The 26,112-nt window shown below is 36.2% G+C and overlaps 1 protein-coding gene across 1 annotated transcript in view; it reads left to right on the forward strand.

Annotated features, from left to right (window-relative positions):
* LOC150087283 (centromere protein I-like) overlaps nucleotides 1–26,112 on the forward strand; it is a 174,649-nt gene that overhangs the window by 41,160 nt on the left and 107,377 nt on the right. The window contains exon 3 of the mRNA XM_090372436.1: nucleotides 21,883–22,001. Coding sequence (XP_090228562.1) covers nucleotides 21,883–22,001 — 119 coding nt within the window. The remainder of the gene's footprint in view (nucleotides 1–21,882; nucleotides 22,002–26,112) is intronic.

A 26,112-nucleotide genomic window follows, 5' to 3' on the forward strand; every position in this document is an offset into this window, starting at 1 on the left:
AAAAGAATTTAAAATTTTGGAGGCAACTAGCAGTAGAAGGGAAAATCTGGAGAAAGTTTATAGAGCACTGCTGACCATTAAACCAACAAGTGTCCAATCTGAGAAAGTGTTTTCGATCACTGGTCTCTTTAACACAAAAAAAGTCAAGTCTATCAGGAAAAATGCTTAATATGCTGTGTTTTTTAAAAGCTGAGCAATAAATAGCAAAGTAATTTCCCCAAGCTGTTTTTTTCACATTATTTGAATACAATTTGTAATTTTGTATAATCTCAAGCTGGTTACTTTTTTGGAGTATTTTAATTTTTTTATTTTTTTCACTATAAGAGGTGATAGATTTTGTTTAAAAGATTTGATTACGATTTGTACAATCTGCCCAAGATAAAATAAATACCTCTGTTATAAGCTTTTAATTATTTTCCCTAAGTCTGAGAAAATCGGTTTTAAGAGTAAACTTCGGTTAAACTCGGTTTTGAAATTTCTCGGTTTTATGCAAGCCCTAGCTGCGGGGGATTTAAAATTAATACCCCTTTTAGTAAGGGATTTGGAAGAGGGCCAAAGTTCAACCCAAAATCGACACATTTTTCATGATTAAATTCATTAATATAAATTAAATCAATTGAGATCAATTAAATTCATGATTTTAATTGGAATTGGAATTTTGATACGTAAGTAGTTACCACATAATTATATATGTATGTAATGCAGAATATTTTATATGTACAAATATTTGAATATTAAATATTTTGACCGACATTTGTGCATCATTTCACTACCGTTTATTATTGATTAGGAAATATCCCATGGTACTGGCTGCAACTCACAAATACATGTTACCTTATGGGAATGCGACGCTCGCTTAGCGCGGATTCACTTAGCGCTCTATTTTTCCAGAACGAATTATCAGCATTAAGCAGGGGTCACCTGTACATGTAGTGAACAGCTATTGAGGTGTTGATTGACGTTATGATACGTGTGTATCTGCACGAATGCGTTTAAAAATAAAAGTACAGTAATAAAAAATCTAATATTTTGTTAATAAACAATTTATGTGCTAGTCCACCCATGATTCTAAAGAAAAAAGATTTGGTTACCCCTCCACTTCGGGAGGGGTTCAAGCTCTCATGGGATTCAAGTGGAGGCAACCTGACCTTTTTTCACCATTATGGAAAGCGTTCATTAGGGCATGTGCAATTAGGGCAAGTTACCGTTAGTGCTTCAGAGTTAAATACTAAACTGATGTTATCGTGTGTTGTGTTCGCAAAGCGATCAGCACATTGTTGCCATGCCTACCTGTCAATCAATATATCGTTCTTGACTTTGCTCCAGACTGACAACACCTACCGTCTGTTTACCGAGCAAGCAGCACTAGAGTGCCGTATCAGAAAACTAATTTTCCGCATAAGTTATCCGATATTTCTCGTCGTTCTCATGTTGGCTTTCTTTACCTTCGCTGGCAATTGAACAAGCTATCAACCATCTCACCTGGGCAGTGGCTAATGGTTTCAGGTAGCATTTGATACAGAATTCTTGGGGCTTTTATTTAGTAATAAGTTGATATTTCTACCACATATTCGTCAACTGCAGACAAAGTGCACGAGGGGACTGACCCTCTTACATGCCATTTTGGGAGCAGACTGCTGCATTTTATTCCACCTCATTGAGCACTTGTCTGATCTAAGATTATGGTTCCAAGTGTATTCATCATCTGTGATGCATACACTTGGAACATACATAGGCATTCGCATAGGCATCCGCATTGTTATTGGAACATTTAGAACATATCCTGTCCAGAGTTTATACGTTGAAGCAACTGAGCCACCTCTGTCTCTTCGATGAAAGCAGTTATTGATAAAATATACTCTTAAACTGAAATTGTGCCAGACCGCCATATGTGGACATTTCTTTTGAGCCATGATGGGAAAATCTTATACATCCATCACACTGCCAACTGTCCCATTGATATTCGTGTACAACAGCTGCTCAGAGAGCTTAATATCACAGTAGAAAATGTTGCCCAGTCACTAAATCAAGCTAATCCAGCGCTTCCACTTGCCTTGCAAGTGGAAGTGCTGGATTAGAATGTTTAAAAGGATGCCTTTGAATGTTTAAAAATAAGTTTCCACACAACTTTAACTGGCGAGGGAGCTAGTATGCTAAAGCAGTGCATATCATGAAACTGTGCCAGCTGTTGTAGTAGGAGGAGGATGTTCATTATGTTAAGTTTTCAATGTAGAAGAGACTTCTTGTTTTTGGAAAGGAATGCCCAGAAGAACTTTTATTTTCCATGGAAAAAGCTCACCCAAGGATTGAAGGTTGACAAAAATAGGTTAACCCTGCTTTTAGGAATGAATGTTGAAGGGGATTTTAAGCCTATGCTAGTAGGTCACAGAGAGACTCCAAGGGCTTTTAAATAGAAAACTTCTTTTTCTGTTGTGTGGTGATCAAATCACAAGGGGTTGGTAACTAGGAAGATTTTCAAAGTTTGGTTTACTTTTTCTGTCCTGCTGTAGAGAAATATTGCAAAGTGTTGCTGCTTCTTGACAGTGCCCTTGAATACCCAATTAACTTACACAAGAAATCTAATAACATTAGAATAGAAATTCTCTCAAAAAATACAGCATTATTGATCAGCCTGCAGATCCTGGTACAGTCTAGACATTTAAGGTGAACCTTTTAAAGATAACATTAACCCAGATGATTTCCAGAACAGAAGGTATTGGCAAGTCACTAGTTCAAGAATTCTGGAAAAATTACACCTTGCTTGCCATTAACAATATTTGAGAATCTTAGTGAAATGAAACACATTGAACTTCAGTGTGACGGAAAATAAGATCAGAAGGTAAGTGATCTCCAAGACTTTGATGAAAAAACATCTGTAATAATGGACACAGTTAAACTTCCACGTGTGAGGTTTAGTTGAGGAAGGAGATGTGTTAGAGTTGTTAAATTTGCATAGTGTGAAAGGCTGACAAAAGTAACTTTGAAAGATTTGGAAGAAAAATACTGAAGGACAGATCACTTGTCGAATAACAACAAAGATCCATCCAACAGTGACACTCCTCAGTTGCAAATAATCTCAATTTAGATTTATTTGACAACTCAGTTAATATCCTTAATGTCATTAATGTCCTTATGCAATCCCATGATGCAATATGGCACACTATGGCCATAGATGCTGATGCACCAAATAAATCCCAAATCAATATACCAACCAACCATGATGCAATAGGTGATAGTCTAATTTGTTTTTTTGTTTTTATCCTGGTAATTTTCTAATTTATTATAATTATATTCATTACTGTTATAATTATTTTCATTCTGCTACACATGCACCGTAATTGGATGCTCTGTATTGTTCTTTTAATAAAATAAATGTATGAAATGTCTGTTCCAAAACCAGTGGAAATTGAGCTTTTTCACTGAAAAAACATGCTTTATAATATAATACTGTATAAAGTATTTGAACATTTTTAATTTATTATTAAAAAATTTTACATTTAGCTAAAAAGGTTGTTATTTAAGGGAGGGGAGGAAAAGCTTAATTTTTGAAAGGAGAATTTCTTCTTCCATAATAACTTCTGGATGTTCAGGTGTGGTTGAAACAAGCTACTTTTTTTTTTTTGCCAGAAAAAGTTTATCTTGCACTCTTTCTGGCAAAGTGTTATCTATCCAGTGTTGTCTGTGATGCAGCCTTTCTCCTGCTTATTAACAACATCTTGGAGTAGGACATGACAATGTCTTCATACTAGAAGTTAAGCTCTGTAGATTGATGTCTTGTAGCCAATCTCTTCACCTGGTACAGAATATCCTTGGTTTTTGTAGTTGCTTCCTCTCCATGTTCAGCCATGGACTTCAGCTTTGTAGGTCTTCATTGGTGAACATCCTTTTGTCAGACTGAACTAGGCCTTCAACATCTTCCCTTTCTACTTCAAGTTCCGTAGATTGTCCAAGGGAACCAATTTCTCAATTAGTCTGATCTTCAAAGCCCTGTTTTTTGCTGGATGGCTGTCCACAAAAGTTAATTTTCAAGCATCATTCAGGCAGAAAATGTTGGAATCTTCTCACATCTTCCAAAATTCCTTCAGTTTCATTTCATTATAACTTGATGTTGCATCATGGCATTTCTAAACACTTTCATGTATGGCCTCCTGAAGTTGACTATCACTTGTTGATCCATAGTGATGTTGGTTGACAGGAACATCACTTTCATTTCATCAAAGTTATGTTCTCACTTTCATTTGCATGCCAAAGAAGCAGCAAGTTCAGGTTATGGCCTGGTGCATTGTCTGAAAACAGCAGAGCCTTCAATGTCAGCTTGTTAGTAATAAGGTACTTCTTCACATGTACCTGATTTACAAACTATTTGTCTGTAAGAGTCTGTATATACCTGTATAAGTTCTGAGGTATTCCAGCATGGCAAAGTATGCTGGGCCACCATAATGCATCAAATGCACCAGCCAAAGCAATGCATATGGCAAGCAGGTAGATTTCCTGTTGGTATTGGCAGTATTCATTATATAATTCATGTCATCCTCAGTGGAGCTTCCTAACTTGAAACCAAACTATTTTTCAGATTGTAAGCCTGCATTCAAGTAATTGAGTGTTCAGCAGAATAGCATCATCCTTTCCATCACCATGCCCAAGATAGGCAACAGGTTTGTAAGATTTTGGATCCATAGGTGGTTTTTAAAATTAACCTGATATTTGCCTGTTTCCAGGTAGTGAAAAAAAAATCCCTGCTGTAAGCAGTTGTTGTAAAGATGTAGTAAGTGATGTGAAATTTTTTTTTTTAATCAGTTCTTTTAGCATCTCTATTTCAATGAGGTTATTTCATGTGCATTTATTGTTCTTAGTTCTATTTAAAGCTAAAGAGCTCGGTGAAGGGTATAAGTTATTCTTTAGAGGAGTGGATGAGGGAGGAAGAAATGGAGTAGGTATTGTAGTTGATAAGGAGTGCCGACCCCATATGAACGTGGGAAGAAGGTGAGGACGAAGAAGAAGAAGAAGAATTCTATTTAAAGCTGCACTGAGTTTCTCAGTGGTGAAAGGCAGTTCAGTGTCAGTATTTTGGTATTTGTTATTTTCAGTAATGAAGTACAGATGTTATTTTCAGTAATGAGGTACAGTACAACAAACCCCTAAATGAAGTACTTCATTTAGGGGTTTGTTGTCAACTGGAAACAGTGCATTTGATATGATGCTGACTGTTTTTTCCCAAGTATGCATAGTCTGACCAGCTACAGTATTCGTAGCGTTCACTAAATCTCCTTTTGCCAACTTTTGGTAACAATACAGTATACTGCACTCCAAAAGTAGGCATTACCACTGACATCAACAAGAGATTCAAGAGATTGCCAAGTCACCTCTGTCTAATGAGGCTGATATATTGGTTTTTGAGATTTTTGTATCTCTCTCTCTCTCTCTCTATCTCTCTCTCTCTCTCTCTCTCTCTCTCTCTCCAGGTATTGGCATCTGCTGGCAGACAATTTGATCTGAATCTCTGAAAGTGTTTCCTGGCCTGGTGGACCTTTTGGCAGAGATGTTCCAGCTCAGGCAACTCCAGGGAACTGCTTTGGGTTTGAGATGTTTTTGCCTCATAGGAGTGTTAGCAGCTTTAATGATAGTATCTGTTAATTTTTTTAACTTGTTTGTTTGGGTGGAAATGATTGTTTGTCTCTGGTGATATTCCTGTTAAAATAATGCCAAGGATGTTTGTATATTTGTTCTGATTTGCTTTTTTGATATTATAATGAGTTATATCAAGCACAGGGGTTGTGGTCTGATCCAGTTGGTGTGCCAATTGGGATATAATTGCATGATGGTTGGATGTAGAGCAGATCTGCACTTTCTGATTATTAAATTTGTGAGTTATGGCACGGATTGCCATAGTTATGTCAATCACAAACAGGCAGGAGGAGTGGAGAGGTTATGCTCTTAGTTAAAAAGCATATTAAATCTTAGTTGTCAATGTCCATTTGACATAGTGGCCAGTGCAGTGTTGAGTCACTTTGGTGTGACACAAAAAATGGAAACAAAAATGAGAGTGTGAATGTGTTATAAGAGTAATGATTGTGATCGGTATAATGAACAACTGTAGTACAGACATACAGAATGTGCCAATAAATCAGAATTTCTTATTATCAGGAAGTTGAACTTTCCAAATATTGACTGGATCCTATATGGACGAATGTGGGTTAGTGAGACTTTTTTGGTTTATAGGAAGATTGTTTTCTACACCAGCATGTTTGAGAGACAACATGCTGTGTAGAAAGCCGTACCCTTGATATTATTTATCAGCAGTGATCCATCATGCATTAAGAACCTGCAGATAAAAGACCCACTAGGGGTGGCAGTGAATGCAGCATATTGATGTGGAATTTACTTAAAGAAATAACTGTCAAGGGTAAAGGGCAATGCTTTTGCTTTTCTAAGGATGATTACATTTTTCCCAGACAGTTTTTAAATTCTATACAGTGGGACCAACTGATGATCTTATCAACAGCAAATTCTTTATAGGCTTTGAATATAGACTTTCGAGTCTCATTATTTCATCTGACACTGATTTAGGCAGATTTAGTAGCTTGTTTAATTGAGATTGCTGGTTGAATTCGACTCCCTGTTTTCTATTTATTGCTGAGAGGCTGAACATTTTTATGTAGAAGGCTTCTTTGAATTTCCTCCTGTTGTATTGGCTGTCTGTAGAAAGGATTCTAGTGTTGTTGAAATCCCAAGAGTCACCAACTGGAATGCATGGAGGGCTGTATCACACTTTAGAACTCTTCCATATTGTACATCTTTTTTGTGTTCTTTGATTCTGCAGTATACAGCAAAAATTTCAACTTCTGAGGTCTTGGAATGAATAACCAAAGAACACTGTGTTATTGGGTTCACATTACGATATTTCCATGATACGATGGTCTCTCTGGAACGGATTAATATTTGAATGATTTCGTGTCAAACTATCTTCATGTAATGCATACTTCATTCGCATGTCGTAAGCTATGACAGCAGCTCTTGTAACTTAATCCTGTGAAGTTCTTTACAGAAAATTTCACTTTGACTGTTATCACAGTGTTGCCTAAGAGAATAAGTGAAAGCGGTCCTCACTTCTGTTCCCAGATAAAGTTTTTAATTGTTATGGTATATAACTATTTTTCTTCATTCTTCTGAGGATATTATGCGGTTTTTGTAATTTTGACGTATCAGGGATATAGTAGCAATATTTTATTAGTCATTCCCGAGTTACGTAAAACTCGACTTACGTAAGAAGTCCTGGAACTTATCTCTTATGTATGTTGGGGACAGACTGTAAACACACACACACACACACACACACACACACACACACACACACACACACACACACACACACACACACACGCGCACACACACACACACACACACACACACACACACACACACACAGTGTCTCAAAAAATGTATACACACTTTGAATATTTATTTTTACAGTTTCAATTCAGATACATCCAAGATTTATAATTCAAATTAAAGAGGACAGATTCGGAATTATTTTGAGCTATCGAAAGTGTTCAAACTGATAGCCATTAATTTTTTTGTCTGCGCTTCAAAATTCGATGAACGCTGTCTTTTGAAATGCCTATCTTACGAGCCGCTTGCTGAACAGATTTCCTTGGAGAACATTACCGTTTCTTCTGTTTTTGGGCTTGTGGACATCCGCGGGCTTCCGGAACGATGCTTGTCGACATCTCGAACAGTTTCTTCTACTTCAGACTTATCTCTAATGCGAGGAGTGGTGAGCTGCATTGGTGGATCTCTTTCAAACTCCCTTCTGAAACATCTTTGCACTTCCACTATGTTCTCGCATTTCCAGTGGCACTTTAGGATGAATTTCCTTTCTTCAAACCTTAGTCTCGTTTTAGCCATAATTTTTAATTAGTTACAGCTAAAAAAGAAAAAATATTTATTTATTTGTGGGCTGTAAAAGTGTGTATAATTTTTTGAGACACTGTATATATATATATATGTGTAGGGGTCTGCAAACTTTTTTTTTGATTTTTGAAGGGTTCTGTAGATCTCGGTAATTTGAAAACCTCTGGGAACAGTGATATATGGATATGCTCAATCTCATCAGCACCACAGGTACATTCATGGTCCTGTATGAGGCCCAGTTGGTATAGTTTTGCATTCAGGGAACCATGCCCTATTAGCAAAAATGTGGCATATACGCCTGGTGCGAACCAGGGTGGAGGCTTGGAAGAAACTAGGGTTATCTGTGACAGGAACTTACTAGTAATTTCTCCTTTGTCAGATTGGTTCTACGTGTCTTGCAACTTCTGTTGCAGGTAGGTTTGTATTTGTTTCTTTCCTTTTACTTGTTTCAGATCAGTTTGAAGGTTAATATTGATCCCTAATATATGTCTAAGATGTTGGGATATGCCTCTTAAGTTGAGGTCTCTTTGGATCACTTCTAGGTCAAGTGTCAGTGCATCAGTCAGGACTTGCAAAGCATTGGTATTAACTCTGTGGCATACCCTAGTTATTATGAGTAATATGACATGCTGAAGGATCCTAGTTTGTCTGCTTTTAGCTAGAGATATCCTAGAAAACCAAACACCAGCTCTATAAGTAATCAATGGGAGGAAGATTGCCTTATAGATAAGTGCAAGTGTCTTCCTTTTTAATCCGCAGTCGGTTCTGGTAATCACGGCATCATAGCTTTTCACTTTTTTATCAACATATGTCAGATGAGGGTGAAATGTTAGCTTGGAGTCAAGGATGACTCTAAAGTATTTTAGTTCTGTTGTCAAGGCTATTTTTTCCGATATCTGTATCAGAAGTGATTTGCTTAATTTGCCTTTTAGTAAGATAGATTTGGTTTTGTACTTTAGATTATGAGTTTATGGGCTTGTGGCCAGTTCTGTAGTAGATTCAGGGCATGATTTGCCTGATCCTCCGGTGCCCTTCTGGTTTTACTCTTCACAAGGAGAACAAGGATCGGTAAAGACGATCTTGTCCATTAGGCCTGTGTCAGCCCCCAGGAACTCATCCAGCACCAGATTCCAAAAACAGGGACCCAGCACTGAACCTTGAGGGCATCCATGGGTAACATTTCTCTGTAGACATTGATACCAATTTGTACTGCTATTTTTCCTGTTATGAAGATAGTCCTTAATACATTTATACAGGCCGACCGGGCTAGCCGGGGTGGTAAAGTGCCTGCCTAGCAACCCAATGGTCGCGGGTTCGAATTCCGCCTTGGGCTTGGATCAAAGTACTACAAAAACCTTGGGAGGTGCATTATGGCCACAGAAGCTGATGCGCCAACAACCACAAAAAAAAAAAAAAAAAAACCATTTATACAGATTCTGTGGAATACCAGCATGCTGTATTCTCCTGAGAATGCTGAACCACCATAAGTATCAGTGGCACCACTGATACTTATGGTGTACTAATTACCAGCAAAATCAATTGAAATAGCTAGTATGTAGGTTTCCTGAAGTCTGAGCTGCAGTAATTAGTAGGTTCATTGTATCCTTATGTAAGGTGGCTCCCACATGTTAGTTCAATTCTGCCGTGGCACACTGTGATGATACAGAAATTCTGCAGAAATGCCAGAAATGTGTGTGATGCTATGTTTGTGCTGTGCATACATTGTTATTTGTTCCTGGCCACTTTGCTACCTGGAAGCAGCAAGTACCAGGGAGGTGCTTCCTGATACCCATGTATACTACAAGGAGACAGGCCACAGCTGAGCGCGAACAGCAGAAAACTGTGCAAACCATTCAAAATATGAGAAAATAAAGTAAAATAAAATAATAAAGTAATAAAAATGTTAAAAATAAAAGGAATTAAAAAAAATTAAAGAAAGGAATTCAAAAAAATAAAAATAAATAAATGAAATAAAATAAAGATAAATAAAATAAAAATAAGGAATTCATAGCATACTACAAAAAAAAAAAAAAAAAAATCGGGGAAAAAATAAATAAAATAAAATAAAAATCCAGCAGCACCATTGCAAGGCTGGTGCCAGCAGTGAGAAACACAATAGAGGAAAGAATATCAATAAAAGAAAGGAGGACGAATAAAAAGTAAATGCTTGATAGATGGACAAAAGGAAAATACATTAAATTAAAAGGAGAGAGAGGGAAGAGATAAAGATTGCACGCAAGATAACCTGCATTAGCAGATGATCCCACCTTGAACCAGCTTGATGCCAGCAAGAGATAGAAGACAGAAAAACGGTGATTGTTCAGCATTGTACAAGTAAAATTAGGAACTGTCCAGGTTGAAGGTGGTGGTGAAGATGGTACTTAACCTCAAGGTTAATGGTGGTGATATTACGAAATGGTGATGATTGAGGTGGTCTGGGCTGGAGGTAGAGCTGGAATAGGAGTACTTCGTGGAATTGAAGTGCTACTGATGAGTTGTCCACGTCTGGTGAAGGCTTTATGTGCAAAATCTTGCAAAAGATTAATGTTTTCTTTGGAGTCCAAGAGAGAGAGAGGACTCATTTCCAGGAGAAAATGGTTGACACACAGCAGGCAGAAGCTGATAAAGATCCAAGTAATATGGACAGGTGAAAAGAACATGCTGCTAGTCTTCTTGGGCTGCCACAGTTACAGAGGGGATAACAAGACAGGTTAAACATAGTAAGTTTAGCATGGATTACTCTTCGTGGATTAATGTTATTAGTGGAGTCCAGTATAGTGGTAGAGAATGAAAAGGACCTGAGGGTAATTGTGCAGGCAGATATGAAATTCTCTGAGCAGTGCAGACGGACTGCAAGCGTAGCTCATGGTGTCTTATCAATGATACACAGGAATTTTTCTAGCAGGGATAAGGAGGTGATTATTCCCTTGTATAAGGCAATGGTCAGGCCACACCTTGAGTACTGTATACAGGTCTGGAGGCCTCATTTCAAGAAGGATGTAGAGCTGCTGGAGAGAGTACAGAGAAGGCCCAGAGTTCAGTGTTGGGTCCATTGTTTTCTGTATTTATTAATGATATTGATGATGGTATATCAGGCTTAATGTCTAAGTTTTCATTTCCTTGGTGGCAGAAATTTGAATTATTTTTTTCTTCTACAAATCACTTTCCCATATCCTAAATGACATACCCACCGATTTTCAAAGTGCTATCTCTAACCGTTAACATGACCATGAAGTGCAAACCCAGTAAACCTGAGAAAGAAATGAAAATACCAGGCTAACAACAAAACTAGCTGATATTTCACACTTCGTGGGATATAAACTCATACAGCCACCACTGTAATCTACAAAAAGTTTGCGATGTCAATCCACCTAACAAATAAGAAGGCAAATCCTGATGCTTCTGTTAAGGACACAAAACAAGGCCATGACTTGCCTGCCTGGACAGGATTCTGAAGACAAAATACATTTGATGCACCTGACATTACTGGATTGACTGCTGACTCTGAACTTGTACACACACTTCTTGATTAGACTGGGGTTCGAGCCCGTCACCACCAAATACGGAGGATGCAGAAAGGTCAGGGAATGACCACCGCATATTCCTGGAGCAATATGGCCTTAGTTGCTAATGCTCCTAAAAACCAAATAACAAACAACTGAACTTGTATTCTAGGAACAGGAATGAGAATGCCAACTGTAGACCTGGACTTTTTTTTTTAAGATTGAAGTAGGGTTTTAGAAAGGAGGAAGAGAGAGAGAGGGGGAAAAAATTGCTTTGACCTGGTTTGTCAACTGCGCTGACCCGTAGCACCTTAAGGCAATCTGAACTGGGTACCCTTGCCTGGCTCTCTGACAGGGGGGGATGGGATCTCACTCCCTTCCCCCTATTTCATCTGGTGGGGCTCATCCCCACTGACCATTGGCGCACGATAGCCTTAGATGCTGATGCGCCATTAAACTTCCAATAACCAACCTAACCAATCCCACTTCGCCCCAGGGATGCCTACTCTGTTGTCCCTGTACTTCTATCCCCCCCCTCCTTTCCCTCCACACTAACTAGACTGGCAGTGTATGCCCTTAACTTAACATAGCTAAATTACTAATATCCAAATTAACCTCTCTCTCAAACCATTTTGGCCTAATCTAACCTCGAGTGTTTACTCCAAATTTTTTTAAAAATATTTTTTTATTATTTTATTTATTTTTTTATTATTATAAATTATTATTTATTTTTTTAGTATTTTATTTATTTATTTTTATTATTATTATAAATGATTTATTTTTTATTATTATTATAAATTATTTATTTTATTATTATTAGGGGCCCAGTAGCTAAATGACCAGAGGAAGAATGGTACACGATACAACACATGTACAAAATCCACACACCTTTAAACCTCTACCATTGACAGTGTTCTGTTTCCCTGGTGCTGTTTGACACTAAGCACACTCTACACTCTAACCGTTTTGAAACTAGGGTCTCCTGAATAGAGAAACTTATTTTATAATTACCCAGTACACACACACACACACACACTGGTGTTCAAAGAAAGTGCATCACCTAGGAATTTCACATTTCTAAACCTTTTTCGCGATGGCATGTTGCGTTAATGACTAGTATCACAAATAGAAATATAAACAAAAGATATTTATTAATAGTTAAGGCAAAGCTAAGTAATATTTCACAGGTGTGCTCTCAAAATATTTCAAAATGAGCATTTGCAACCCTTATACAACATGTTTTGGTAAACATGACAATTACGGCTGAAATCAGAAATGTTATCAGAAGTCCTCAACTTGCTTCAGTTTATCGTTTTAAATGGAAAACAAAATGAAAAGTTCACTGGGTGCAAACTAATATTTAGCTGAACTGCCTCTGGCCCTGATGACAGCAGCATACCATTGAGGCATTGACAAGATCAATTTTTGAAGATAATCAACTGATAGTTCATGGTTCCAAACAAGAATTATGGCTTCCTGAAGTTCACGAAGGGGCTTTGGTTTCTTTCTGACAACTGCAGAGTTCACATGATGCCAACAGTTCTCTATATGATTCAGGTCTGTGCTGTTTCCTGGCTAGCTAAGAGTTGTAATGGACCATTTTTTTCACTTGTAACAAATGTAACACATTACTGTTGAACCTCTAATGCAGAAATGAAGCTAAAGTAACTACAGAAGTGCCTATTTGCACTTCTTGCCTGATGACAAGGAGCAGAGTCATCCTGAAAGAGGCACCTCCATAGCCAGGTGGGCAGGAGCAGCAGTGCGTAGCACATGCTTCTTGATTAGACCGAGGTTCGAGCCCGTGAGCCACCAAATACGGAGGATGCAGAAAGGTCAGGGAATAACCACCCCATATCCCCAGAGCAATATGGCCTTAGTTGCTAATGCTCCTAAAAACCAAATAACAACAAATAACGTCCTGAAAGAGGCAGTTACTTGGCAGGTTGAAATGATCTCTAATGGTTGGCAGCAATTTACCTTCCAATATAGCCAGGTATCCATTGGCATTTACAGAACCTTTTATAAACTGCAGGTGACCTACTTCACGATATGAAATGCACCCCCCATATCATTTGGCTGTTGGGAATTTCAATGTAGACACCATACAGTCTGGATGGTATTCTTCACCATGTCTACAGTGAATCGTTTTTCTCCCATCAGAGCCATGCAGGTTGAATTTATTCTCCTCCGAGAAAATAACTGACTTCCACTGCTCGGGGGTCCGTTTTACATGTTCCTTACACCAAATTAACACGTTGACTGCCAAGGCTTATTTGGGTAAACTAGTCTCCGACGCCAATTTGAGTTAGGCATGTTAAATTATTCAAAACCCAAAATTATAATATATATTCATCACCAAAACTTATAAAAAAAGCTTATTGTTGTAAAAAAAAAGCATCGTGAATTATCTCATAGTTGGCGTATGTAATAGAAAATTCTTCGCAGCAGCCAACTACGAGTTAACTCGATTAAATCAGACGTGTTGTAACTTGCAGAATTCTCTGTGTATGAATCTGCTGTGCATAAATCCACTGCAGTGACACAGACTTTGCCATGTACGTTGTATTTAGTACTTTTTATGTACTAAAAAGAACCTAAAACATGGATAAGAAGAGACCACCGATCGAAGAAGAGCTTGAGCTTTATGCTAATGTGAGTGATCGGAATTTGAAGAGCTTTTTGACGGTCCTGGTTCATAGATCGATTGGATCAAATGCTCTTGTATATTATTCAGTGCTATGAAAAACCATCAGATGTCTGAAAAAATAACTGCATTACATATTATAGAAATATATATGCATAATGCATACACCCTTTTCTGCCAAGTTATGGGTTTCTCTGAATTTCGGACATTTTATGGTGGAACCCATAACTTGAAGGAAAACTTACATTGAATCTTTGATTGGAATAAAAATAAAATTCTAAACGTTCCAAAGAAGATTAGGTCTAAACGTAAAATTCATTATTTAGAATTTCAGTTGGCTATACCACCAACTGAAAAAAAAACCACGCCTGACTAAGCCATGTATGTATGTATGTGTATGAGAAATAAAAAATGCCACGGAGCACGCTATTATTATCCAGTGCGCAAAGAGAAGCTAGCTCTTCATGTGAAGAAAATATTTCTTTTTGTGAATAAATTCTGTTTTCTGACGCTGTGGTTGATTTTTTTATTCTTATCCCAGAAGCCAACTATCCGTCAGTTGCACATATTTGCTATGAATATACTCTTAGCTGTGCCTGAAAGGCAAGTCATACCAGTCAGAGTTAACTCGTAGTCGGCATCCTGGGCCAGATTGCCAAGTACGAATTAACTCGTAGCCAGCATTCAACGTGTTAATTGGGCCTTTTTCATTTTTTGTGTGAGGTGGGGCTTCTTCTTAGGATGACGGGCTACAAGTCCATTTTTGAAGAGGCATCTTCTGACTGTTATTACACGTGCTCCTGTATGTTCTTCCCATTCTCTTTTCAACTCAGACGAAGAAACTTTATGGCTTTTAAGGCATAAGTGCTTCAAAATGCGGTCCTGTTTTGGTGTAGAGACTTGTTTGCATCCGGTTTCTTTTTTTCTATCAGCAGAACCAATATTCTTGAGTTTGGAAAGAAATCTACTCACTGTCGACTGATTACAAGACACTCTATAAGCAATATGACTGGAAGAACATCCTTCCTCACGTAAAGCAACAATAGCACTCTTTCTTCGTGGCGTCAACTGCACGTAACTCGCCATCCCGACACAAGCAAGGAATGACTGCAACCCTTGCAGAGCTTGCTTATATAGCTGAAAGTAATAGCTGATGCAATATTACATCATCACTGATGTGTGTCAATCTTATCCGATGCAATCTGTAAGAAATATTGCCATATACTTACATTATTCGGACGACAGTTACAATTTTAAGGGGTGATGCACTTTATACAATTTCCGGATTCCTGGCGGAAAGGAATCGTTCTTGCCTTCCCAAAACCAGGAAAGGATCCTAGATATCCAAGTAACTATCGTCCTATTGCTCTGACAAGCTGTTTGTGCAAGGTCCTGGAAAGAATGGTTAATGCCTGCCTTGTGTGGTATTTGGAAACAAATGATCTGCTTTCCAGGACTCAGTGTGGTTTCCGAAGAGACAGAACCACTTTGGATCATTTAATCCGACTTGAAACATACATTCGTGACTCTTTTATTAAATCCGAGCATCTGGTTAGCAGTTTTCTTTGATATTGAAAAAGCGTACGACACAGCCTGGCGATTTGGAATATTAAAAGACCTCTACAACTTTGGTCTTAGGGGTAACCTTCCTCTCTTTATCAAAAACTTCCTTTCGAATCGTCATTTTCAAGTGCGTTTAGGATCTACTCTCTCTCGAGAGTTCTGTCAGGAAGAGGGAGTCCCACAAGGGTCCGTTCTAAGTGTCACGCTTTTTGCAATCAAAATAAACTCTATCACGGAACAACTTCTGCCCACAATAAACAATGCCCTCTATGTTGACGACTTTACTATATTTTGTCACTCATGCAATATGAGGGTCATTGAAAGGCAACTGCAGAAAGCCATTGACCACCTTACATCTTGGTCATTGGCTAATAGGTTCAGATTTTCATCACAGAAGACCGTTTGTGTACACTTCTGTCGCAAACGTAATCTTCATCCTGAACCGAATTTAAGGCTTGGGCAAAACAACATCCCAGTCGTAGCAGAAGTCAAATTCCTTGGACTTATCTTCGACAAAAAGTTGACATTTCTTCAACATATTCGTCATATTCGTCATCTCTACCGAGCCATTGTCTGTTCTAAACTCGATTATGGGTACCAGGTATATGGATCTGCTAGAGATAGTGTACTTCGGTGGTTAGATCCAGTTCACCATCAGGCCATTTGGATAGCCACAGGAGCATTTCGCACATCTCCAGTCCAAAGCCTTTACGTCGAAGCAAATGAACCATCCCTATCTTTTCGACGTAAGCAGTTGTCTTTACATTACACCTTTAAATTGAAAGCCCTGCCTGATCATCCCACATGGGCATCAGTTTTTTAGCCACGTTGGGAAAATCTCTATAACACCCGTCGGACTGCCAACAAACCTTTTGGTATTCGGATGCAAGGGCTATTAAATGAACTAAACATGACGCTAAACAATGTTGCCCAGTCACCAAGGCAACTCCTTCCACCCTGGTATGCACATTTGCCAATGTGTGACTTCTCCCTCAAGATCATGGAGAAGGCTAATACACCGGCGGCCGTCTATCAGCAACTCTTTGCATCACATAGAGAGCAGTACTCTGACTTTCTGCCAGTCTATACAGATGGCTCAAAGTCAGAATCTTATGTGGGATCTGCTGTTGTATTTCCTCAGAAGACATTATCATTCAAGATCCCACAAGAAGCTAGCATTTATACTGCAGAGTTGCATGCAATTGAAATAGCCCTTGAGTTCATTATAAATAGCGATTACCAAAGGTACATGATTTACTGTGATTCATTGAGCGTGTTACAGGCTCTAGTATCGATGATGAGGTACAACTCTCATCCGGTCCTGTCCCGGATCCGGCAGATGCTTTGTTCTGCCTTTGAATCAGAATTTGACATTCGCTTCTGCTGGATCCCAAGCCACATTGGGATCCGGGGAAATGAATTAGCTGATACCGCTGCCAAATCAGCCATTTCCCTGGATAGTCATTGCCTGTCAGTCCCCTATACAGACTACAGGCAAATAATACGATGTAAATTATACTCCCAATGGCAAGACTCTTGGCACGGACAGACCGTCAATAAACTACAGCGTATTAAGCCTGTAATTATGCAATGGCAGTCCAGTCTATGCAGGGTCCGAAAAGGGGAAGTTGTTCTTGCTCGGCTCCGCATAGGTCATAGCCATCTAACACACTCCTTTTTGCTGAGGGCGGATGGCCCACCTATGTGCAAGACGTGTAACGTTATTTTAACTGTTTCTCACATTTTTATTGAATGTTCTGTCTTTAGACTATCCTTTTCTAGAACTTTTAATAATCTGGCTGAACCATTTACACTCAGTCAGATTTTAGGTGACAGAGACAACACATCTGACGTTTTTAATTTTTTACACTCAATTTATACACAAAGATTTAATGTCATATCTTATACTTTTTTATATAAACTTTAACGATAGTATCATTTTTATCTTTTTGACATGGTAGCCTGTTTTTAGACTGACCAATATTTTTGTATTAGTTTTATTTTTTGATTTGGCGCATTATGGCCATAGCTGCCAATGCGCCATTAAAAACCAAACCAAACCAAATTGCAAAAAATAAAGGGAAGCTATTAGATTTAAAATCAACATCGTAAAATATAAATGGAAGCATTGTATTGGACACGCGAGTAGTGCGTGGTAAGTTTTTTTCATCTATTCCCATACTTTTTACATAGGTTGCTGAACATTTTCTCATTCAGTAAGTCCCCGACTTACGTTACGTTATTTATATTTTTTTTTTATGACTGAAGATTTCAGTGAAGGGGGACACATTTCGCTATAATAACATAAAAACCCACAGAATTCCAGCTGTCAGTATTATTGAAAATGCAATAAGATCGAGTTTGCTACCCATTTATAATTAATTGCACTAACAGAAAAGCCCAATAATGGAACGTGCAAATTGTTTTTATTCTTTTATGGTAGTAAATTCCAGAAATGTGCTTTAGTAAAATGTGAGCTTGTGTGGAGTGATATAATAGTGAGTTTTCGCCTTAACTCTGCAAAGTTCTTTATAGAAATTTTCATTTTGACTGTTGTCACAGTGCCGACTAAGAGAATAAGTGAGTCGTACTAGTAAATCTATCAAGAAAAGGAAAGCGATAGAGTTGAATCAGAAAATTAAAATAATAAGGATGTATAAAATTGGACATACATTAACATGTATTGCACGGAATTCAGATTTGTCAGTGACAATGGTGAATGAACACAAAGGAGAAAGACAGAATACGAGAAGTGATCGGCACCAAGGAAGATAAACTATAATAATAATAACCAAGGCTATGAAATACGTATCAGTTTTTACAGTTCAATAACATGCATTTTTTCTTCCTTTTATGTTTTCTTTTCTAATGTGCCACTGCAGCTACTTCACCACTGTCCCCAGATAGAAGTTTTTAATTGAACTAATTAAAAATATATAACTATTTTTCTTCATTCTTCTGAGGATATTATGTGATTTTTGTAATTTTGTCATATTAGGGATATAGTAGCTATATTGTATTAGTCATTCCCGAGTTACATGAAACTTAACTTACGTAAGAAGTTCTGGAACATATTTCTTACGTATGTTGGGGACTTACTGTATTTTTGGATTAACCGGGAAATTGATTATCCGGGAATATTTTTTTTACCCTCTATCCCGAAAAATTGAGTCTACTGTATATATATTTAAAACTAAAAATAAGAAGTTAGGAGAAAGAAGGAAAGACAAAAAGAATATGATGACTATGAATATAAGTGGCTGCATAAGCAATATCCAGTAACACTTCATGTATATATTTAAAAAAAAAAAGTGGAAAATGAGTGAAGTAACAAATAAATAATTGGCCCTCTGATGAGACTGGATGCAACAAGTGTCTGTTCTTGTTCCTTATTTTGTTTGTCTTATATCCATTTTCTTTTGTGGTTGGTTTATTGTGTCATTTTAGTGATATTTCACATTTTTTGGCTTTGGCATTATATCAAGTCGGCACCGGTCTAAATTTATTATTTATTGGCTTATAATTTTGGCTATATTTGCCTACACTTAATATTTTTCTAAAATTTTTTGACACATATTCCTACCATGCATCTTCCATTTCCACTACTGTCTTCGTTATTTATTTTTTTGTTTCTTTGGTCATTTTCCAATATTTTTTTTAATATATATTGATTCTATATACAGGCACTCCTCAACTTACATTATTAATTGTTTTTTTTTTTTTTTTGTATACTAAGTGTATTTTCTACATAAGTACAACTTCTGTCTTAAAGATACTATATACATGTACAGTACAGTACAACTCACCAAGATTATAAGCCCCAACAAACTTCATCAGGTCATATGTTCAATATTTTTTAAAGCATTTTACGATTTCTAACCACATTAAATGAGGCTGAAAAAACACAATGATTAATAATGTAGAGTACAGTATTTATTCAAAAGGATTTAAACTAATACCTGTAAACAGTACTGTATAGAATGTAAACAAGATACAATATACAAGAACAAAATTAAACAAGAGGTTTTTTTTGGTTGTAAAATTTAAAACCGTGAAAAAGATAAGCAATCAATTATATGCACAAATTGAAACTAACACGATATACGCAAATGAGATACAGAATAACAAGTTTATGAAGCTTAAAAAATAGGAATGAAAAGAAGATTCTGAAAATTTATGTTTGTTCTTTATATGATTGAAGATTTCATGGTTTGGTTTTTTTTTTTTTTTTAGGAGCATTAGCAACTAAGGCCATATTGCTCCAGGATATGCAGTGGTCATTCCCTGACCTTTCCGCATCCTCCGTATTTGGTGGTGACGGGCTCGAATCCTGGTCTAATCAAGAAGCATGTGCTACGCACTGCTGCTCCTTCCCACCTGGCTATGGAGGCGCCTAAGATTTCATGGAAGGGGAAACACATTTTACCATAACATAAGAACCCACCGAATTCCAGCTATCGGTATTAACGCAAATGCAATAAGATAGAGTTTACTACATGTTTATAATTGATTGCACTGGCAGTAAAGCCCAGTAAACCAGAAACTGCAAATCGTTTTTGTTTTATGGTAGTGACCTTCAGAAATATGCTTTAGAAAAATATCACGAAGGCATTCAAAAATGATTCTTATAACCAAACAGCAATAAATGGGGTTGGAGTTGTTGGATTAGGGTTTTTTTTTTTTGCAGCATCATTGACTAAGGCCATATTGCTCCATTTATACTGTTTGTAAATTTGTGTGTTCTGTAGTCGATTTTCTGTTTGGTGGAGGAAATAAACTGTCAAAGTGTAGTGCATTTTAATGGTTTGGCTTGCTTTTTTTTTGAAATTTGATTCTACAAAGTGACTGATTCTAGTGATATGTTAACTGGCACCTACTTATTTCAGGGCTTATGATTGTCTCCCACTATACCACGTCCTTCCTCTCAGCCAGTAGCAGCATTTGTAAACATGTTGGCCTTGTGTTTTTTTTTTTTGACATCCTTTAATTAAAAGTGATATTTGTGTTGTGCTGCTTATTTGATGTAAATTTATATAAAACTAATACAATTTCCATTATAAAAATGACCTTTTAGAGAGATAAACAGCTTTGTTATGTAGCAAAAATTTCAACTTCCGTGGTCTTGAAACAAATTGCCAAACAACAGTGTTATTGGGTTCACATTACGATATTTTCACGATATGAGGGTGTCTCTGGAATGGATTAATATTGTAAAGTCAATACAATATTATTGTATTGACTTTACAATACAATTCCACTGTATGCGGCAGCTGGTTTTGACACTTAATGCACGTAGTTCAAAACTCTGAATATATTTTCAATATACAGTATTTTTATTAATTTTGAGAAGCTTTGTACATAACTATGAGTTATATGTATTTATATACAGATGTTACTATTATATTATAGTATTTTATATATATATATACATGTTTTAAAGGAAGCAACAGTTTAAGATATTATTAATAATAATAAAAAAAATAATAATGGATTATGGACCTGGGACACTGCTATATATAGAAAGTACCCAACGACCATAATTTCTACATAAGCTAGTAGTCGTGAAGGGCAGTGTGCTAACGTTACGGTACTAGTAATGTTCATTATGGAGAACAAAGGGCAAACGGAACTGAAATAACTATCACAGTGAACAAAGACAGGAGCTAAGATAAAAGGCACTGAGATCACAGGATGAACAGCATTAAGTTATTCTTATTAATTCTTATTATTCCTTATTACTTCTCCTTTATCTTAGCTCCCATCTTTGTTCACTGTGATAGCAATTTCAGTTCTGTTTGCCCTTTGTTCTCCATAATTAACGTTACTAGTACCGTAACATTAGCACATTGCCCTTCATGACTACTAACTTATACATATATATATATATAGTGGATATGGCCAAAGGTTACAGCTATAAACGTAAGATAATTAAATTTAATGGTAATACGGTCAGTGAAAACCTAAACTCAGAACTTGACAAGGTAGGGAAGAGCTGATTAATGCCATCAATGTCTAGATTAAACATTACATCAGTCTTAATATCTGTGAATGTTTAGTGAAAGAGCAGGTGATAACTAAGTGCTTTGATAGCTGTCATAGCTGTCTCTGGTCCATGGTGCTAACCTGGTAGGGAAACATAATGGTTATATGCAAAAATGAAACATATGAAACATATATATATATTATATATATATATATATATATATAACTATGAAGTAAAAAGTTTTTTTTTTTTTTCTCTATTTGTTTGTCCCCCAGATATGAAAGTAAGTCGACGATTGGTAAATTGTTTAATTCCTAGATATACTGTACCAGACGAAGCTGTTCGTATCGCTGTGTCTTGGATGTGTTTGCCTACTGTGTCATTAAAAATTAAGGTAAAATGAACTTAATAATTATTAATTTTTTTAGAATTTCTCTAAAATATGATGCTATAAAATTTTCTTCTTATATTTCAGCTTCTCAACTTGAATGAAATGTATATATTTTGCTTAATCTTAAAATAATTTAGAAATTTTCATTTTTCAATTTATAAAATTTTAAATTTCACTTAGAAGAATAACATTAAAAATTTCTAGTGATTGCACATATGTAAAAACCTGTAACATATAAATATAGATTAGCCTTTAAAATTGTAAGGATTACTTTCCTCTTCAGGGCAAGTAATCATTTGAGGAGAAAATCCAAAGAATAATCCTGAAGATCTATAATTGAAGTACAAAGTATAAAAGGACTCATAATATTAATTAAGGAATATAACCCTATTTGATGCATAACAATTGGTCAAATCATTAAAACATATATCACAAAATCTGGTCTACCACACCTAATGATGATAATATTTGACAATTTTTTGGAGCTGATTAGATTTAATTAGATTTTTAATATACTGTTAAAAAAGAATGAAAATTTTTAAAAAGATTTTATTAAACTAAACATATCTTGATATTATGAACATGATAAATTCAGTATTAACATAATAATAATGCTGTGATCAATGAAATTTGCCATTTTGAATACACACAAACAGTACTGATTATTGTATCAGCAAGGAAAGTGGACAAAAGTGTTGATTAAAAAAATGTGTGTACTCTGTATGCACTGAAAATGTTTTATTTTATATGAAAGCATTCTTAGGAAACGTACACTTTTATATTTTCTACACTTTTCACGATTCAATAGTAGACAACGAAAGAAAATCAAAACCGTTTAGCTTTTAAAATTGAATAGCTAGTTTAATTAAGTTCATAATTAAGTTTAATTAAGTTCATAACTGAAGTTATGAATGATGTAATGTTTATGCTCATGCTCGCTATTTACTCTACCGAATCTGTGTTAGTTACTGAGTTAACATCATTTAGGAAGTGATGTCATTTGCATCTCACATTTTCGTTAGCAATCAGTTTTACTTCAACCTGAAATACTTAGTATAAACAATATAATATTTTATGCTCGCACCTGCTACTTAATCTACCCAATCAATGTTAGTGTCATGGGAAGTGGCATCATTTCTGTCTTGCATTTTCGTTACTAGCGAGTTGGCGCCTCCGTAGCCAGGTGGGCAGGAGCAGCAGTGCGTAGCACATGCTTCTTGATTAGACCGGGGTTCGAGCCCGCCACCACCAAATACGGAGAATGCAGAAAGGTCAGGGAATGACCACTGCATATCCCGGAGCAGTATGGCCTTAGTTGCTAATGCTCCTAAAAACCAAATAACAAACAAACAAACAACAACAAACCAGTGAGTTTTACTTCAGTCTGAAAAATTAAAAAAAGTCTGAAAAATTAAAACTAGTAAGCACCTACTAAGGTGCCACAAAAGGTGTTTTTACATGAAGAAGCTGAGAAGTTGCACGAATATAATGATAAATGGATTAATATCAATTTCAGGAGTGCAGCCTTTCTACCTTCAGAGCTTTGAGTTATATATGATATAAACAAGTATCATCAGCATTGGGAAGATTTCTGTGAAGTAAATTGCATTATAAGTGATTCCTAGAATTTAATCTCTGTCATTCTTTTCCAAAAACCAGAAATCAAGAGGAAGGAGAGTTATATCCATGTTCATTCCTCCTACTTTAAAGTGTGAAAGTATTATAACAAGAGTTTATTAAAGTATAATGTAATTTAAATACATTCAGTCCTTGGCCTTAAAATATACCACATTGAAGAAATTGTGCCTGATTTGAGCAATAGATTCATTATAATTGAGGGTTCCATTCCCAGAGATCCAAAAAAAAAAAAAATAAATAAATAAAAAATAATAATAAAATCTCTAATTATGGTATACATTTTTAATTTTTTTTCATTTCTGAGTGTTATCCAATGGATGCAGAATTTATTAAACATTTAAAAGCTACATCTGACACCTGATATAATCAGAGAAATTAATCTTAAATAGATTACTTCATCTCAGCTTATTAGTAGTGCCATTTATTAGACAGAAGGAAATGGTTGGATGGGCTTGTTAATAGTGATGTACAAGAGATTGTGATGCAAACTTAGATGTTGAAGGCTTTTCTGCTGACTGAGTATTTTATTAGGTGTCTTAAAAAATTTGTCAACATTAAGTTGAATGCATATCTTATTCTTTCGTGGTAAAGAAGACTATAGCAAACTGTAACCTTCTCAACATCTCTGCAGACCACAGATCTTTCTGCATTAGGATCAAATTCTTCCAAAATGTTTAAGACTTACTTGAGATAAGTGAAAGATTCATTAAGATTTTTCATATTAACTTTTCACTTATACTAGTTAAAAATACACCGAAATACCAATTTATTAATTTTGCTGATTCAATTTCAGGAGTTATTAAAAGTTACTGTGGGAGGATTTTAATGCTTTTTGTCACCATCAATACTTTAATGATTTTGTTGCCTTTAGTGCTTTACGGATGCTTTGCTTCTTGCATGCAGTCATATTTTATTGGTCATTGTTCCCGAATGAGATACAATCAATTCAGCCACATTCAGGGTTGACTTCCAAATCCAGTTCGTACATAAGCTGAACAACTTCCTTTGGAGCAGCTTTGGGGGTCTCCTTAAAATCTTCAAAATTTGTAACCGATTCTAGACAACTGCTTCCAACAACCAATCGTCATTGATCGCTTTATCTCAGCCCAACAGTCTCCACTGTTGTTGGTTGCATTCTAAGTGTTATAAGCTTTCCATAATTCCTTCATGGTTGGTTCATCTTCCTTGTCAGTTACCCTAATGCCCTATTTGATTGTACTATTTGAAATTAGCAATGAATGTCTGATCCACAGACTGAATATTTTATGGAGAAGGTATTTAGCATAAACACAGCTTTAATTTCTGGATAAAGATCCTTTAATTAATATGGTTGCCCAGGAGCATTGTCCAAACCAATAATGCTTCAAATGCTGAATCATTCCCTCTGTGATATTGTCTGATTGCTAGAATGAAATTAAGGCCAAACCATTTCGGAAAAATTGTTCTAGTAATTCAGCCATTTGAATTAGAATTCCAGATGACTGGTATGATTTACCAGTAATCTGGAAAATTATACTTTGGCCATTCAAAGTTCCCAATAAAAAATAATGTTCTTATAAATGCTCAGGTAGTGTAAATTTCATCAGTTGGCAGTGTATAATATTCAAATTTGAAAATTTTTGTAGACCAGTTTCCAGTACTCCTTAGTGTTGTTAAAGATAAAGAAATAGATGCTATAATAGATGTTTTGAAGCATCAGCTTTGTCAATCTGTGAACAAAACTAGCAGACCCTATTATGAAAGAAGAAAGAATTAGTGTATATAGTCCAAATAGATGTTTTGAAGCATCAGCTTTGTTAATCTGTGAACAAAACTAGCAGATCCTATTATGAAAGAAGAAAGAATTAGTGTATATAGTCCATTGTTAGGGAACTGACGGGTGCACAAGGAAGCTTGAAATATCACACATTATCACAAGTCACGCTTGGCATTTTGACGACTCCTTGTCTGGATAGCTGGCAGCTGCCAACCCTCTGGATTTAAAATGGACAATTCTTCATTTTTACTAAATTTGTTCCTTCTCTATCTTACCATCATAGTACGTATAGCTGGTGACAAAGAGGGTCTTTTTTGCAAAAACTCATTTTTTCTCTACCTTTTCTTTACATAAAAATAAATAAAAAATTGGATTCCTTTTTAAAATTTTTCAGGCTTCTGCTTGTTTTGGTTAATGAATTGGCCATCAGGTGTGCCCTGGTAGATTACGTTTCAAAATAGACACACACCAATAGCATTCTTTATTGCAATGTATGATATTTCATTGGATGTTGTGGTGTGACTCTAACTTGTAGATTCACAACCACATCATTTACATATCAGAACACGAACGTCTCTTTCTTTTTGGGTCTCATTCAGTACGCAGATAGCAGACTCATGTCATGCTCCATGTGCTAGAGATTTTAACCAACTAGTGGCATTATGTATTATATTATTGTATTATCTCTCTATACATTAAAAAAGTTTTCCTCCTAGTGAT

This window comes from Mastigoproctus giganteus, chromosome 4 (genome assembly GCF_048544385.1).
Source record: "Mastigoproctus giganteus isolate SK-2022 chromosome 4, ASM4854438v1, whole genome shotgun sequence".
In the NCBI taxonomy this organism is placed as follows: domain Eukaryota; kingdom Metazoa; phylum Arthropoda; class Arachnida; order Uropygi; family Thelyphonidae; genus Mastigoproctus; species Mastigoproctus giganteus.